Source organism: Rhinoraja longicauda, chromosome 18 (genome assembly GCF_053455715.1).
Source record: "Rhinoraja longicauda isolate Sanriku21f chromosome 18, sRhiLon1.1, whole genome shotgun sequence".
NCBI lineage: Eukaryota > Metazoa > Chordata > Chondrichthyes > Rajiformes > Arhynchobatidae > Rhinoraja > Rhinoraja longicauda.
The window spans coordinates 34,670,925-34,687,996 of record NC_135970.1 but is presented as its reverse complement, the minus strand read 5'-3'; the positions used below and the strand labels follow the sequence as shown (position 1 = coordinate 34,687,996).

The 17,072-nt window shown below is 43.9% G+C and overlaps 1 protein-coding gene across 2 annotated transcripts in view; it reads left to right on the top strand.

Annotated features, from left to right (window-relative positions):
- Nucleotides 1-13,864, top strand: part of gas2a (growth arrest-specific 2a) — an 85,161-nt gene extending 71,297 nt beyond the window's left edge. For both annotated transcript variants that reach the window (XM_078415493.1, XM_078415492.1), the window contains exon 8: nt 7,636-13,864. In XM_078415493.1, the coding sequence (XP_078271619.1) occupies nt 7,636-7,884 (249 nt within the window). In that variant the 3' untranslated portion in view covers nt 7,885-13,864. The remainder of the gene's footprint in view (nt 1-7,635) is intronic.
- The last annotated feature ends 3,208 nt before the right edge of the window (nt 13,865-17,072 follow it).

The window sequence follows — 17,072 nt, the reverse complement described above, 5'->3', positions numbered from 1 at the left end:
GGCTGTAGGGGATGGATAAGGGGGTTTCCATGTACGTGCCCAGCAAAGGCTTGTATGGAAGGAGAAGGGGCAGTAGTAAGAGAGACCACTGGAAGACCCTGGCAGGGAGTGACTGCAACTGAGTTCAGTTTGGTTTAGTTTATTGTGACGTGTACCAAGGTACAGTGAAACGTTTTTGTTGCGTGCAAACCAGCCAGCGGAAAGACGACACATGATTACATTTGAGCCATTCACAGTGTACAGATACATGATAAAGGAATAACGTTTTGTGCAAGGTAAAGCCAGTAAAGGATGATCAAAGATAGTCTGAGGGTCCCCGATGAGGTAGATAGTAGTTCAGGACTGCTCTCTAGTTGTGGTAGGATGGTTCGGTTGCCTGATAACAGCTCATAAGGTCATAAAGAATAGGAATAGAATTAGGCCATTTGGCCCATCGAGTCTACGCCACCATTCAATCGTGGCTCATCTATCTCTCCCTCCCAACCCCATTGTCCTGCCTTCTCCCCATAACCTCTGACACCCGTACTAATCAAGGATCTATCTATCTCTGCCTTAAAAATATCCACTGATTTGGCCTCCACAGCCTTCTGTGGCAAAGAATTCCACAGATTCACCACCCTCTGACTAAATAAATTTCTCCTCATCTTCCTAAAAGAACGTCCTTTAATTCTGAGGCTATGACCTCTAGTCTTGGACTCTCCTAATAGTGGAAACACCCTCTCCACATCCACTCTATCCAAGCCTTGCACTATTCTTCATTGCAAGCTGGGAAGAAACTGTCCCTGAATCTGGACGTGTGCGTTTTCACACTTCTGTACCTTTTACCTGATGGGAGAGGGGAGGAGTGGCCAGGGTGCGACTGGTCCTTGATTATGCTGGTGGCTTTGCCGAGGCAGCGTGAGGTATAAATGAAGTCATTAGAAGGGTGGTTAGTTTGTGTGATGGTCTGGGCTGCGTCCACAATTCTCTGCAATTTCTTGCGGTCTTGGATGGAGCTGTTCCCAAACCAAGCTGTGGTGCATCCCAACAAGCTGACTGCTGACTTCTCCATGGCAGAGAAACACACTCATTCTAACGACGCAGAAATAAATGTCATGTCCTCACAGGATATGTCTGGTGAGCTACCCCATAGCATAAAACAGTCGTAACAGGAATGCCAGCATCCAGCAGCACATCCCTCTCAATAGACAATAGACAATAGGTGCAGGAGGAGGCCATTCGGCCCTTCGAGCCAGCACCGCCATTCAATGTGCTCATGGCTGATCATTCTCAATCAGTACCCCGTTCCTGCTTTCTCCCCATACCCCCTGACTCCGCTATCCTTAAGAGCTCTATCTAGCTCTCTCTTGAATGCTTTCAGAGAATTGGCCTCCACTGCCTTCTGAGGCAGAGAATTCCACAGATTTACAACTCTGACTGAAAAAGGTTTTTCCTCATCCCCGTTCTAAATTGCCTACCCCTTATTCTTAAACTGTGGCCCCTGGTTCTGGACTCCCCCAACATTGGGAACATGTTTCTTGCCTCTAACGTGTCCAACCCCTTAATAATCTTATATGTTTCGATAAGATCCCCTCTCATCCTTCTCGGACTTATTCCCATCTCAGTTCCTACTTAGTCTCAAAATTCAAGTGTTTTGTTTTTCGTTCAGTTTTAGAGATACAGCGTGGAAACAGGCCCGATGGCTCACCGAGTCCGTACCGACCTGCGGTCACCCCGTACACTAGGTCAATCCGACACACTACGGACAATTTACAGAAGCCAATTAAGGAAACAAACCTGCAAGTCTTTTGAAGGTGGGAGGAAACCCGAGCACCCGGAGAAAACCCATGCGGCCACAAGGAGAACATACAAACTCCGTACAGACAGCGCCCATAGTCAGCATCAAACCCGGGTCTCTGGCGCGGTAAGGCAGCAACTTTGCCACTGCGCCATCCCAAAACTAAACTAAAAATCAGATTTGTTGCATATTTTCATAGCCTCTTCAAGTAACTAATGCACTGATTTTATTAACGGCATTTGCACCAAGCGTGGGCCAAAGACATATGACTCTTAATAGCAACAGGAGGTACAATAGTGTATCATAAGTTATACCACATGGCTTATTCAGTTCTTTAAAGTGCTCTCGTACTGAGTTGGGGGATGTAGACTTCATGGGCAATTAGTTACATTCCTCGCACATAGCTTGAGCAGCAAGGGGCTGTCTCGGTTTCCTTCTCTCCTTTTCCTTGTGCTCCTATATCTCATCTGCCTGATGTCTTGCTGGTGCCATGGGCTATTGAATTACAATGGGAAGTCTATGCTGCATTCCACACTTACTCTACCTAGTACTGCTATATTGCTATAGAAAGGATGTTGTTGAGCTGGAAAGGGTGCAGAGAAGATTTTCTGAGGATGTTGCCAGGACCTGAAGGCCTGACCTATAGGGGTAAACATCAGGTAAGCTCGGACTTAGGAATAGGGCTCTTCCTTAGATTGCAAGAGGCTAAGGCTAAAGGTTTATGAAATCATGAGGGGAATTGATATGGTGAATACACAGAGGTTTTTACCCAAGGTAGGTACCCAAGGCATCAAGAACCAGGGGACATAAGTTTTTAAGGTATGAGGGGAAAGATTTAGTAGTAACCTTGAGGGACAACTTTTTCACTGAGAGGGTGGTGGCTATATGGAATGAGTCACCATAGTTTAAGCGGGTCGAATAACTACAATTAAAAGATGGCTACATGGATAAGAAGGGGTTAGAGGAGTATGGGCAAAATGCAGGTAAATGGGACAACTTTAGATGGGGCATCTTGGTCAGCATGGACGAGCTGTGCTGAATGGCCTGTTTCAATGCCATATCTCTCAACTCTCTAAACTAAAAACATGAAAAAATAATCTGTCAGAGGGCGTGCAGCGTAGGTTTACTAGGTTAATTCCCGGAATGGCGGGACTGTCGTATGTTGAAAGACTGGAGCGACTAGGCTTGTATACACTGGAATTTAGAAGGATGAGAGGGGATCTTAGCGAAACATGTAAGATTATTAAGGGGCTGGACACGTTAGAGGCAGGAAACATGTTCCCAATGTTGGGGGAGTCCAGAACCAGGGGCCACAGTTTAAGAATAAGGGGTAGGCCATTTAGAACTGAGATGAGGAAAACCTTTTTCAGTCAGAGAGTTGTAAATCGGTGGAATTCTCTGCCTCAGAAGGCAGTGGAGGCCAATTCTCTGAATGCATTCAAGAGAAAGCTAGATAGAGCTCAATGATAGCGGAGTCAGGGGCTATGGGGAGAAGGCAGGAACGGGGTACTGATTGAGAATGATCAGCCATGATCACATTGAATGGTGGTGCTAGCTCGAAGGGCCGGATGCCCTACTCCTGCACCTATTGTCTATTGTCAGAAAATAAAGACTGCTTGAAGTCATGCTGGTGATAGCTGGAGCCAGCAACATTCACACCATAATCCACCTGATCCAAATATCCTACTCAATATTTACTGTGCCCTCTAATCAATATGACAATCAGGCATCTCGGCATACATGACTGTGGCCTTTTTGGAGATGAATGAATACTTTATTGTCCCATGTGACAGGTCACAGCGAAACTCTTTGCTGGCATATATCCAAGGTATACAAATAGTCGCCACATAAAGGGCGCTTACAAAGTACCCCCGCACCAGGTCCCCCTTTGTTCTCCTCTCCCCCGTTGTTCTAGAGGGTGCTCCTCACAATCAAGATTTTTTTTTTATCCCACTATTTTATTTGTTGTCTGTACATATTTAGCTCAACTTCAGGCACAGTTTGATGGTATTATTGCTAGCGTTTGACTTGGTGTGTAGCTTTTAGAAATGGCGAAAAACCTGACTGATTTCATTGCCCATAGAAATCTCGGTAATATTTTTATCAAAAGCATATTATCAATTTCCACAGTATTTTTAATTGCAACACTACCAGCTCTATAATCATACATTTTCTTTTTGTGCTTTATAATTGCTAAATAACATCAGTTTGGCAACTGGGAAAAATAGATGTTGCCCCTTTCAGAAGGGATTCTTTTGAAATATTACCCAATACTGTAATATAGTATAACATTAGCGAATCGTCCTTTTTTGGCAAAATAATTGCTAGCTGCGGGCAATATTTTCATTCAGTCCGACATTTGAAATGACACTTGTTTGTTGGCATGTCTCTGAAGTCACTGAAAATTGTGAGACATTTGCATTGATTGCAAAATTGTCACTGCCCGATACAATTATCTCATCATTTTGAAACTGGAGGAATGAGAAATCTCCAGACAGAAAACACAGAAACACAGCAGGATAATTAGTCTCTTTCCCTCTGTATGTGATGGTAGGTAACGCTTGGTTCAAAGTCAAAATTTTCTTTCAGCACAAATCTTCCATGCCAAGGAAGAATTTGCTTTGAAATTAAACTACGGATAATATTGTCAACTCACAATAATAGTCCAAGGTTACAAACGAATTCAGCAAGGTCATGATTTTCTCAAGAGCGTTGCATTATAAACATGTTTATTTAGTTTAGTTTAGAGATACAGCATGGAAACATGCCCTTTGGCCCACAGAGTCCACAGCAACCATCGATCATCCGTGCACTAGTTCTATCCTGCACGCGAGGGACAATTTACACGTTCAATTAACTGCACATCTTTGGAATGTGGGAGGAAACAGGAACACCCAGAGAAAATCCATGCGGTCCCAGTGAGAACGTATAAGCTCCGTACAGACAGCACCTGTAGTCGGGATAGAACCCGGATCGATCAGTGCTGTAAGTCAGCAACTCTATCGCTGTACCACCATGCCACCCCACTTGTGTTTTTTTAAATCTATGGTCTTCCCTGTAAGGTATGTTGTGAAGTTTGAACACTTGGTTTATATGCATTCCGGATGACACACTGGAAAGAGAACAGACTGGCTTCACCAATAAGGTCTGATGGCCAAAGTCAGAAGTGTTCTCCTAGTATGGACTTCAGGTGCTATCTGTGTGGAGTTTCCACGTTCTCCCTGTAACCGCATGCGTTTTCTCCAGGTGCTTTGGTTTCCTCCCACATCCCAAAGATGTGCGGGTTTGTAGATTAATTGGCTTCTATAAATTGCCTCTATTGTGCAGGGAGTGGATAAGAAACATAGAACTAGTGCGAACAGGTGATCGATGGCGGCATGGACTTGGTGGGCTGAAGGGCCTGTTTCCGTGCTATATCTCTTAAAAAACAAGTATCCAAATATTACTCAGACAGCGTGAAGCACGGTGGCGCAGCGGTAGAGTTGCTGCCTTACAGCGCTTGCAGCGCTGGAGACCCGGGTGTGATCCCGACTACGGGTGCTGTCTGTACGGAGTTTGTACGTTCTCCCCGTGACCTGCGTGGGTTTTCTCCGAGATCTTCAATTTCCTCCAACACTCAAAAGACGTTAATTGGCTTGGTAAATGTTTTTTTTTAAATTGTCCCGAGTGTGTGTAAGATAGTGTTAATATGCGGGGATCGTTGGCCGGCACGGACCCGGTGGGCCGAAGGGCCTGTTTCTGCGCTGTATCGCTACACAGTTTAGTTTAGTTTAATGAAACAAATTTCATCGATTAGCCTTCTGTACCTGAAATGAAAAAATACACTTGGATTCAAAATATTCTGGGATCAGATCTGTGGGTTAACATGCCACAGGTGTTTGCTCAGTCACAAAATTTCCTTTACTTAGACAGGGGTGGCACAGTTGCGCAAGGGTAGAGTTGCTGTCTTACAGCACCAGAGACCCGGGTTCGATCCTGACTATGGCAGGATCGAACCCTGGGTGCTGTCTGTATGAAGTTTGTATGTTCTCCCTGTGAGTTTCTTTTGGGTGCTCTGGTTTCCTCCCATGCTCCATAGACGTGCAGGTTTGTAGGCTAATTGGCTTCAGTAAAAATTGTAAATTGTCCCTAATGTAGTATAGTGCTAGAGCACAGGGTGGCGCAGAAACGGTGGGCCGAAGGACGTGTCTCGCAAAAATAAACTAAACTAAACTAAACTAGACATACTCAGCATTTCTGTTTGGAAGCAAATAAACACAAGGTAAGTAGCCGCACTATAATGTTTGGTGGGTTATTAATAATATAAAATGTTAATAATATTATAAATTAATTGGTTTTAATGTCCTTTAAATAAATGATTTCTTGAAGGGAGCCTAAGGTATAAGACTCACTGTCATGGAGAATATCCTCCAAGGCTAGACACAAAAAGCTGGAGTAACTCAGCGGGACAGGCAGCATCTCTGGAGAGAAGGAATGGGTGACGTTTCGGGTCGAGTCTGAAGAAGGATCTCGACCCGAAACGTCACCCATTCCTTCTGTCTGACCCACTGAGTTACTCCAGCTTTTTGTGTCTACCTTCGATTTAAACCAGCATCAGCAGCCCCTTCCTATACATATCTCCCAGGGCTCATGGGGAAAGGGATGCGGAGAATAAAACAGTGCTTCACTTGGACGTTTTGCCATAGCAACACAGCAGAATGAGAAACGTCGGGTGTTGCAAAACAGACTGATATTTTGCCTTAAAAACATTAATGAATCGTAAGAATAATACCTTATAAATTAGCTCGTTTGTGAGCAAAGATAGCAAATAAATTTTTAGTTCATATCTTACAAATTTTTTAAGTCACCTCCATAATCTTATGGGCAGCTTGTGTAGTAGATGAACCGGAGGAAAGACTTGAATTTTGATTTCTTGCCTGTGAAGGTTATTCATTTTCAAAATAATATGCAATATCATGCCGCTTCCATGACAGCAAGTCCCTGTGGATTAGGAACGTGCATGGCTTGTTTCAAGTGAAAATATGCAGTTTAAGTCAATACTCATACTTGATATTTTATTCATATTAAATGTTATCCCTCTGTTAGAAACAAACAACGTTTTCCATTTTCATGTCAAGCAGTTTTAAAATGGGTAGGGCGCTATCTCATTACTAAGTTATAAAACTCGGTGGTGCAGCGGTAGAGTTGCTGCCTTACACCACCAGTCACCCGGGTTCGATCCTGACTACGGGTGCTGTCTGTAAGGAGTTTGCACGTTCTCCCCGTGACTGTGTGGGTTTTCTCCAGGTGCTCCGGTTTCCTCCCACACTCCAAAGATCTGCAGGTTTGCAGGTAATTGGCTTCTGTAATTTGTCTCTAGTGCGCAGGATAGAACTAGTGTGAATAGGCAGTGTGTGATCAGCGCAGACTCGGTGGGCCTAAGAACCTGCTTCCATGCTGTATCTTTAAACTAAACCAAACTATCTACAAGAGTGTTTAATTGTCATATCTACTGACAATGGATAATGAAAGTCATTCAGCAGCTTACAAGGCCTCTAAAAAACACAAGACTTACAGATAACATATAATAAACAAAAAGGATAGAACTAGTGTACAGGTGATCGCTGGTTGGTGCAGACTCGGTGGGCCAAAGGGCCTGTTTCCACGCTGCATCTCTAAACTCCAACAAGACATTCTGAAGAAGCCAGCAGTGCTACCAGCCTACGAGTCTGAAGTAGGGTCCCGACCCGAAACATCACCTATGCCTTTTTTTCCAGAGAGGTTGCCTGACCGCTGCTACTCTAGCACTTTGCATCCATCGTTAGCTCTGTCGGCCTATTTGTTTGCAATGTTGTTCAATAACTACTCTTGTGTTGCAGATGCTTCACAACAAGCACGTGATGGTGCGTGTTGGAGGGGGCTGGGAGACCTTTGAAGGTTACCTGCTGAAGCACGACCCCTGCCGGATACTACAGATCTCCAGGGTGGACGGCAAGACTTCCCCAGTCCCCAACAAGTCCCCGACGATCAAAGATCCAAGCCCTGATAGCTACCTCGTGGTGGCTGCCCACTACAGGAGCAGAAGAGAGAATGCAAGTACCAATAGTGGTAACTGGGGAACAAAATGATCGCAGAGTATTTACCATCCCAAGCTATTATCTCAACTAACACCAAATACCAAAAGTACCATGTACTACCCCTTCCAAACTGAGCAGTCCCACAGTAATTCTACCCAATCACCCATGACTGAATTTTTGGTGAAACTAGAAAGAACCAAAAATTGCAGATAATAAGACGGAGAAAAAGAATGTCGCGACAAAGCTGTAGTAGATTTAGAGAGAGTGATTGGGACTTTAACGACTTGAACAATTTTACTTCACTGGTTTAAATCTCAGTTTGGGGAAATTCAAAGTGGTAAGATTGTAACTGTGCCTATTTTAATTACACGTTGCTTGACTATCATACTTCCTGCCTTGTTAAGAAAAAGAAAAGCTCAGTGTTAAACTCAGTGTAATATAAATGCCATTCCTGTGCCACTGACAGACCAAATGGGCTCAACCTCTCTGCAAATCCTTTGGATGCACTGGTCTGAATGTCTACACATTACCGGGCAGCTTTAACTGCACTAACGCCACTCTGCCATCCATACCAACATTCCCTTAAACTATTGGGATTTGACTCCCAATATTGAGCATTCCAAATTCACAGTAGTTGAGTGATTCATAAATGATAGGAGCAGAATTAGGCCATTCGGCCCATCACGTCTACTACGCTAATCAATTGTGGCTGATCTATCTCTCCCTCCTAACTCCATTCTCCTGCCTTCTCCCCATAACCCCTGACACCCGTACTAATCAAGAATCTATCTATCTCTGCCTTAAAAATATCTATTGACCTGGCCTCCATAGCCTTCCGTGGCAATCAATTCCACAGATTCACCACCCTCTGGCTAAAGAATTGCTTCTATTTCTAATTTCTAATTGTTCTATTCGTTTTGCAACTACTAATTCATAAGCAGCTGAATTTGTCATTTTATTCTGACAATCAGTGGAAGCTGGTGATTTAATAACCTGGCATTGTCCAAGATTCCAGCGATCAGCGATCAGCCAAAACATTATGACCACCTGCCTAATATGCTGTTGGTCCTCCGTGTTTCGCCAAAACAACGCCGACCCGCTGAGGCATGGACTCGACAAGACCCCTGAAGGTGTCCTGTGGCATCTGGTACCAAAATATTAGCAGCAGATCCTTCAAGTCCTGTAAGTTGCGAGGTGGAGCCACCGTGGATCGGACTTGTTGATCCAGCACATCCCACAGATGCTCAATTGGGTTGAGATCTGGAGAATTTGGAGGCCAGGGCAACACTGTGAACACTTCATCATGTTCCTCAAACCATTCCCGAACAATGTGTGCAGTGTGGCAGGGCGCATTATCCTGCTGAAAGAGGCCACTGCCATCAGGGAATTCCATTGCCATGAAGGGGTGTACCTGGTCTGCAATGATGTTTAGGAAGGTGACACCTGTCAAATTGATGTCCACATGACAGGACCCAGGGTTTCCCAGCAGAACATTGCCCAGAGCATCACACTCCCTCCACCGGCTTGTCGTCTTCCCAGTCAGTTCGGACCAGACGGGATAGCCTTCGTTTCCCTCACGCATCGATAAACCTTGCGCACCCAACACCCTGCTGTTTGTGGTTTGACCCTCCTCGGACCACTGTCGGTAGGTACTCACCACTGCTGACCGGGAGCACACCACAAGCCTTGCCGTTTCAGAGATGCTCTGACCCAGTCATCTGGCCATAACAATTTGGCCCTTGTCAAAGTCGCTCAGGTCTTTACTCCTGCCCATTTCTCCTGCATCCAACACATCAACTTCAAGAACTGACTGTTCATTTGCTGCTTAATATTTCCCACCCCTTGACAGGTGCCGTTGTAACAAGATAACCAATGTTATTCACTTCACCTATCAGTGGTCATAATGTTTTGTCTGATCAGTGTATATATGAAAAAGCAGGGAGTAGAAGAATACTGTCAATCCTGGTTATATAACCACCAAGCTATTGCAGCCTATACATAACCTATAACAGAAAGGGCCACAGCTTTCTGTGGCAATGAATTCCACAGATTCACCACCCTCTGATTAAAGATTATTTTAGCCAGGCAACTAACACTTGGTATTATCCGTCTTTATTGTAGTTGGAACGTTCTCCCAATGCGATTTATTCTGCTTTCCATTATTTTTTCAGTCGTGAAATTTGCACATTGTGTGCCTTGTAAAAACCATCTTCCTAACATCACGTTGTTTCAAAAGCATCAGATTGCATAAAGACCCATTTTCAACCAGGCAGAATACTTAAAAGGATGATGAGTGACTCTGAATGTGTTTGGTAGCTCATATTCTTAATTTATTTCAAACAAAACACTTTGAAAGCAATGCCGCCTCAGCTGCGCAGTAACATTGCTAATCCGGTCTTGGCCTCCCCACCACTTTCCCTGCACTCTCCCGATATCCCTTGCCTCCCTTGTTGGGATCTATAGATTCATTTCAACTACACTCAAGGATAAAACACTGCACTGGAAGCTGGGCCGAGAGGGAGAACAAAAGCTGCAATAATTCCCCTTCTGTTCCGAATCCTGGACGTTGAATTCTAGCTTTATGAGCTTTTGCAAATTCCCTCTCCAACATGTAGACCAAAAAAAGTGACCAGATTTGCTGCTGAGATTAAAGAATAGCAAAACTCACTCCCCACATGCATGCCTATACGTTGCATCAAATTCACCAGTCAACCTAAAGGGGTATTTCCCCTCATCTCAGTAAGGTGCGTGCAAATATTAACATTTTACTCATACAGGTGGACAGAAATAACAGCAAATCATTAAACTTTGTGCATCGCAACACGGTTTTGCTGTATTTCCCTTGGCCCTATACCACTGATGTGTCAAACTTATCAAACAAGTAGCAAGAATAGTGCTGACTGTTAACTGAAAGACTGGGTCAGATTGTGCTGTATCAGGCTGGCTGCCTCGAACAACTGGAGAAGACAAGCTGAACTGCAGCGGCTGGTTTTCAAGAAAAGACACAAAGTGCTGGAGTAGCTTGGCGAGTCAGGCAGCACATTTGGATGGTGTGGAAACGTCGCTCATCCATGTCCTTCACAGATGTTGCCTGACCCGCTGAGTTACTCCAGCACTTTGTGTTCCATGGTGATATTTAACATAACTTTTGTTAAATAAAGAGGAAAAAAACCCCTATTCATTTATTGCCCCAGCTCAAGATGAGTTTAAGTGCAGCAGACGCTGAAAAGCATAACAGAGAATGCAAAATGGTGGCAAGTGTTCCAGTAATCAGACAGAATCAGAAACCATTCTTCAGACTGAGAGTCAGGAGACAGGGAGACTAGAGGTATCGCAGGGTAAGGTGCGAAAATGACAATACATTTCCTTGATCGTCGACTGCTTTGATCTGTTGTTTTCACACCTCACCCTTCCATATCTCTAGACTCCATCTCCCCTGACTCTCAGTCTGGAGAAAGGCCTCTACCCGAAACGTCACCCATTCCTTTTCCCCAAAGATGTTGTCTGAGTTACTCCAACTTTTCGTGTTTATCTTCACTTTAAAAAGGTCGTTTTGTCCGTTTAATAGTTCCTATACAATTGTGAAATGCATAGACACATCTACTTCTCTTTATTCAATGAGATGATTAAAATATACACTGGTTTTACTTACGCAAAATTATCTAAATCACCAAGAATATAAAGCATTTCATTTTGGTTCAATGTCACAATTATACGTGGAGTTATATCATTCATTTGACTTAAATCAATGGAGAAGCCATGTTTTTTCTGGATAATTTATGCAATTGTGTTTGTCAGTGAATTGCTATCAATACATATGGGCGACCCAGTGGTGCAACTGGTAGAGCTGCTGCCTCACAGCACCAGAGACCAGAGTTAAATCCCAATCTTGGTTGCTGTCTGTATGGAGTGTACACGATCTCCCTGTGACCTCATGAGTTTATTCCGGGTGCTCCGGTTTCCTCCCACATCTGGGAGAATGACCTGCAGGTTTGACCCTCTGTAAAATTGCCCCTGACGTGTAGGGTCTGGATGAGAAAGTGGGATAACATAGAACTAGTGTGACCGATGGTCGGCATGGACTTGGTAGGCCTAATTCAACGTTGGAACACTAAAACTAAAATACATATCTATGAAGAACTGTGAATATATATATATGTAATACATGACTGGAAAATGTCCCATCAAATGGACCATCAGATACTGCACATGTGGGTTAAATGTTGGAAATCATGTTAGGCCACATTCTAGTAGTATTAGGTAAATGCTCTATTTTGTACGAAATATAAATTCAAGTGCCTAATTAATTAATTGATTCTCATTTCAAGTCTCAACCAATAACAATCTCAATCAATCAATTTGTATGTTCAAGTGGATATGGGCCAAACGCAAGCAAATGGGACCAGCTTAGATGGGGCATCTTGGTCAGCATGGATGAGATGACAAATGGGCGTGTTCCTGTGCTGTATAACTCTATGCATTTTTTATTTCAGTTTAGTTTAGTTTATTGTCACGTGTACCGAGGTACAGTGAAAAGCTTTTGTTGCGTGCCAGCGGAAAGACCAATACATGATTACAATCGAGCCGTTTGCAGTGTATAGACACATGATAAGGGAATAAACGTTGCTGTAGGAGTGTGGAGCGATTGTAATATGTGATTGTAGATCTGCTTCTGTAACTAGCACTCAAATAGTCGCCTAGATTGGGCGCCATCTTAACACAACATAATACTGGATATAAATCATCACAAGGTGCTAAATCTAACAACAAAATTATTGCGTAGGAAGGAAAAAACTGCAGATGCTGGTTTAAACCGAAGGGAGACACAAAATGCTGGTGTAACTCAGCGGGATTGGCAGCATCTCTGGATTGAAGGAATGGGTGACGTTTCAGGTCGAGACCCTTCTTCAGGCAGTGCAGTGTAGGTTCATGAGATTGATCCCTGGGATGGCGGGACTGACATTTGAAAAGACTGGGCTTGTATTCACTGGAGTTTAGAAGGATAAGAGGGATCTTATAGAAACATATAAAATTATAAAAGGACTGGACAAGCTAGATGCAGGAAACATGTTCCCAATGTTGGGCGAGTCCAGAACCAGGGGCCACAGTCTTAGAATAAAGGGGAGGCCATTTAAAACTGAGGTGAGAAAATACTTTTTCACCCAGAGAGTTGTGAATTTGTGGAATTCTCTGCCACAGAGGGCAGTGGAGGCCAAATCACTGGATGGATTTAAGAGAGGGTTAGATAGAGCTCTAGGGGCTAGTGGAATCAAGGGATATGGGGAGAAGGCAGGCACGGGGTATTGATTAGGAACGATCAGCCATGATCACAATGAATGGCGGTGCTGGCTCGAAGGGCCGAATGGCCTCCTCCTGCACCTATTTTCTATGTTTCTATGCTTCTATGTCACCCATTCCTTCTATCCATAGATGCAGCCTTTCCCGCTGAGTTACTCCTTCATTTTGTGTCTAACAAAATTAATGCCATCAGGGAGGATTGTTGGGAGCTGTTCATTCTGCCTGAAGTTAGCATTGAATCAGCGATGATCTGAACTATAACCAAGTCGCGACTATCCTTAAAGTTATTGATGCCTAGCAGGTCCCCAGCAACCTATATTACTGAGCCCGTTTAAATGAATAGTAGATAAAACATGCATACTGTATATCTCCCAACCCAAATTTCCATTCTTGTAAGCATCGTAGCGCATTTTTAGTAAGCATGAATTATTTTAATTTTTCGAAACCTAATGAAGGGCTCCATTTGATGCAATGGCGTAGAATTTGCAATGGGAATAACATTGGGGTTATGACGTAAAGTTCTAGATTGCACTTGTGTGGTTATGTGCAGAAGCTGCCAGTAGTGATCAACTACTCTTATACAGGGCGAGGTTATGTTTTGCAGCCTTTTCAAGTGTAAAAATATCTAAATATGTTACACCTTGTTGAATGAGTTTTTAATAGTTGTACAGTTTCATCAGTTTATAGGTTACTGTTTAATAACTTTGTTGGACCTTAAATCTGTGAATGCCAATTCCACCATTATTTTAAAACTCCATGCTTTTAAAAAAAATCAATAAATAAAGTTTATGATATTTCCGCTTCAGCCTCAATCTCTTGTGTCTGTCTCAATCCTCACACTTTGGAAGGTTTTCAAAATGAGGTCAGACTTCATCTCCTGGAAAGTTGCCTCTGCAAATACTCCAGTCTAATCGGCAGCTCAGCCAGCGCGGTGGATTCACTTTGAATGGATATCAGCAATTCTCCCAAGCAGACAGTAGAACAGAGGGGCACAGGAACAGCCCCTTAAGACCACAATATCTGTGCATTCATGGTGCCAAGCACAACTCTCATCTGCCCACACATAATCCATATCCCTCCATTCCCTGCACATCCAGCAGATTGTGCTGCAAGACTCCAGCACTTGCAGTTCCTTTTGTCTACATCTTAAATGTCAACTACCTTTTTAAAGTAATTTATCTAGATGCAGGAATTTTTTTCCCCAATGTTTGGGGGCAGTCCAGAACCAGGGGCCACAGTCTAAGAATAAAGGGGAGGCCATTTAAAACTGAGATGAGAAAAAAACATTTTCAGCCAGAAAGTTGTGAATTTGTGGAATTCTCTGCCACAGAGGGCAGTGGAGACCAATTCACTGGATGAATTTAAAAGTGAGTTAGATAGAGCTCTAGGGGCTGGTGGAATCAAGGGGTATGGGGAGAAGGCAGGCACAGATTACTGATAGTGGATAACCGGCCATGATCACAATGAATGGCGGTGCTGGCTCGAAGGGCCAAATGGTCTCCTCCTGCACCTATTTTCTATGTTTCTATCTATGTACTTGACAAGGGAATAAGAAGGAGGTGTTATAATCAAATCATGCCAACATGACCTTAATTTGCCAAATGTATGGTGAAAAGTTAATTGAGTAAGTTAGACATTTATAACTATCTAACTACCTAACCGTTACATAATCCAAGATAGGTAGATTCATTATATAACTCCTCCTTTGATAATAGACATTGTCCAGCATGGCTGGGCCATGTCCACCGCACGGAGGATGGCCGTATCCCAGAAGACATCCTCTATGGAGAGCTGACATCTGGGAGGAGAACCATCGGCCACCCCCAGCTACGTTTCAAGGATGTCTGCGAGAGATTTGAAGGCGCTCGACATCGATGTGGAGTCCTGGAGGGCCTTGCAGTTGACTGCACGAGGTGGAGAGGTACCCTGAACCAACATCTCAAAACGGGGGAAGAGAAACTGATGAACGCAGCGGCAGAAAAGCAGGCACGCAGAAAGGAGCGCAGCAACTTCAACAGACCAGAGTCCACACACAAATGTGACCTTTGCGACAGAGACTGTCACTCCCACATTGGTCTCTTCAGCCACAAGCGACGCTGCTCTGGCTGAGGTGTGGAGCAAGCAGCCAACTAGGATGCATCGCCCATGGTCAGCCATGACCGAGGGGGCCTAAGAAGAAGAAGAATCCAAGATAGGTCGATTCATTATATATCTTCTCCTTTGATAATAGACATTGTCCAGCATTGAAGAAAAAGTAACGTTACTGGCTAGAAACGCAAATCTAACTCACTTCTACAAAAATGCCCTGATATGTTAGTTAAAAAATTATAAACCAGTTATTGTCACTTCAATAAATAGACACAAAACTCAGCAACTCAGCAGATCAGGCAGCATCTCTGGAGAAATGGGAAAGGTGATGTTTTGGGCCAAGACCCTTCCCCAGACTGTCTACTGTCACTTCAATTATTGGCAATACACGATGTCATGCAACATGGGATGAAATACCAAAATCAGTGTATATGAATCGATAAACCAGAAAAACGAGATAAAATGGAAGAAATAGCTCTAGTTTAGTTTTGTTAGCGATACAGCGTGGAAACAGGCCCTTCAGCCCGCAGAGTCCACACCGACCAGCGATTCCCGTGCATTAACACTATCCTACACACACTCGGGACAATTTTTGTATGCATACACCAAGCCAATTATGTTACATACCGTAACTTTTTGGAGTGTGGGAGGAAACTGAAGATCTCAGAGAAAACCCACGCGGTCACGGGGAGAACGTGTAAACTCCGTACAAACAGCACCCATAGTCGGGATCGAACCCGGGTCTCCGGCGCTGCAAGCGCTGTAAGGCAGCAACTCTACCGCTGCGCCACCATGGCCACAATTTTAGATATAGTTAGCACACTGCATCTATCATAGAAGATTATCAAAGCAGAGGTAAAGGTGTACAATAGATCCAAGAACTGTGAATTTATAGAAGTGGCAGGTTGCTTTCCTGTAAGAAGAAATAAATTTAAGATGACAAAGATATTTACAAGAGATCAGTTTGGTTTGGCAATCATCAACACACAATCCATGAATTACTCGAAAGAGAATTAGGTGCTTTAAATGGGAATGGCAGTGGAATTAGACTCAGCAACTCATTTAGATTTTTTAGATTTTTTAGAGATATAGCGCGGAAACAGGCCCTTCGACCCACCGAGTCCGCGCCGCCCAGCGATCCCCGCACATTAACACTATCCTACACACACTAGGGACAATTTTTACATTTACCCAGTCAATTAACCTACATACCTGTACGTCTTTGGAGAGTGGGAGGAAACCGAAGATCTCGGAGAAAACCCACGCAGGTCACGGGGAGAACGTACAAACTCCGTACAGACGGCGCCCGTGGTCAGGATCGAACCTGAGTCTTTAGACTTCAGAGATACGGTGTGGGAACAGGCCCTTCGGCCCACTGAGTCCGCGCTGACCAGTGATCCCCGTACACTAGCGTTACCGTACACGCTAGTGATAATTTATAATTTTACCGAAGCCGATTAACCTACAAACCTGTACGCCTTTGGAGTGTGGGAGGAAACCGGAACATTTGGAGAAAACTCACGCGGTCACGGTGAAAACATACAAACTCCGTGCAGACAGCGCCCGTAGTCAGGATCGAACCCGGGTCTCCGGCGCTGTAACGCAGCTACTCTGCCACTGCGCCACCGTGCCGCCCATTTCTCTGGTTTAATATTCCATGGTCTAAATTTTGGAATAAAAATTGTGCATTTTTGTTTTTCTGGATTCCATAATTTGATTTGGAGTGTCTTGAATTATCAGACATACTGCCTTCAGGTCATATGAATTTCTTCCTTATAACACCTTTAAAACCTATACAACTTTGAAAAATAATTCCCAGACCCGCCAGCACATCAACTTTTTTTGACGTGCAT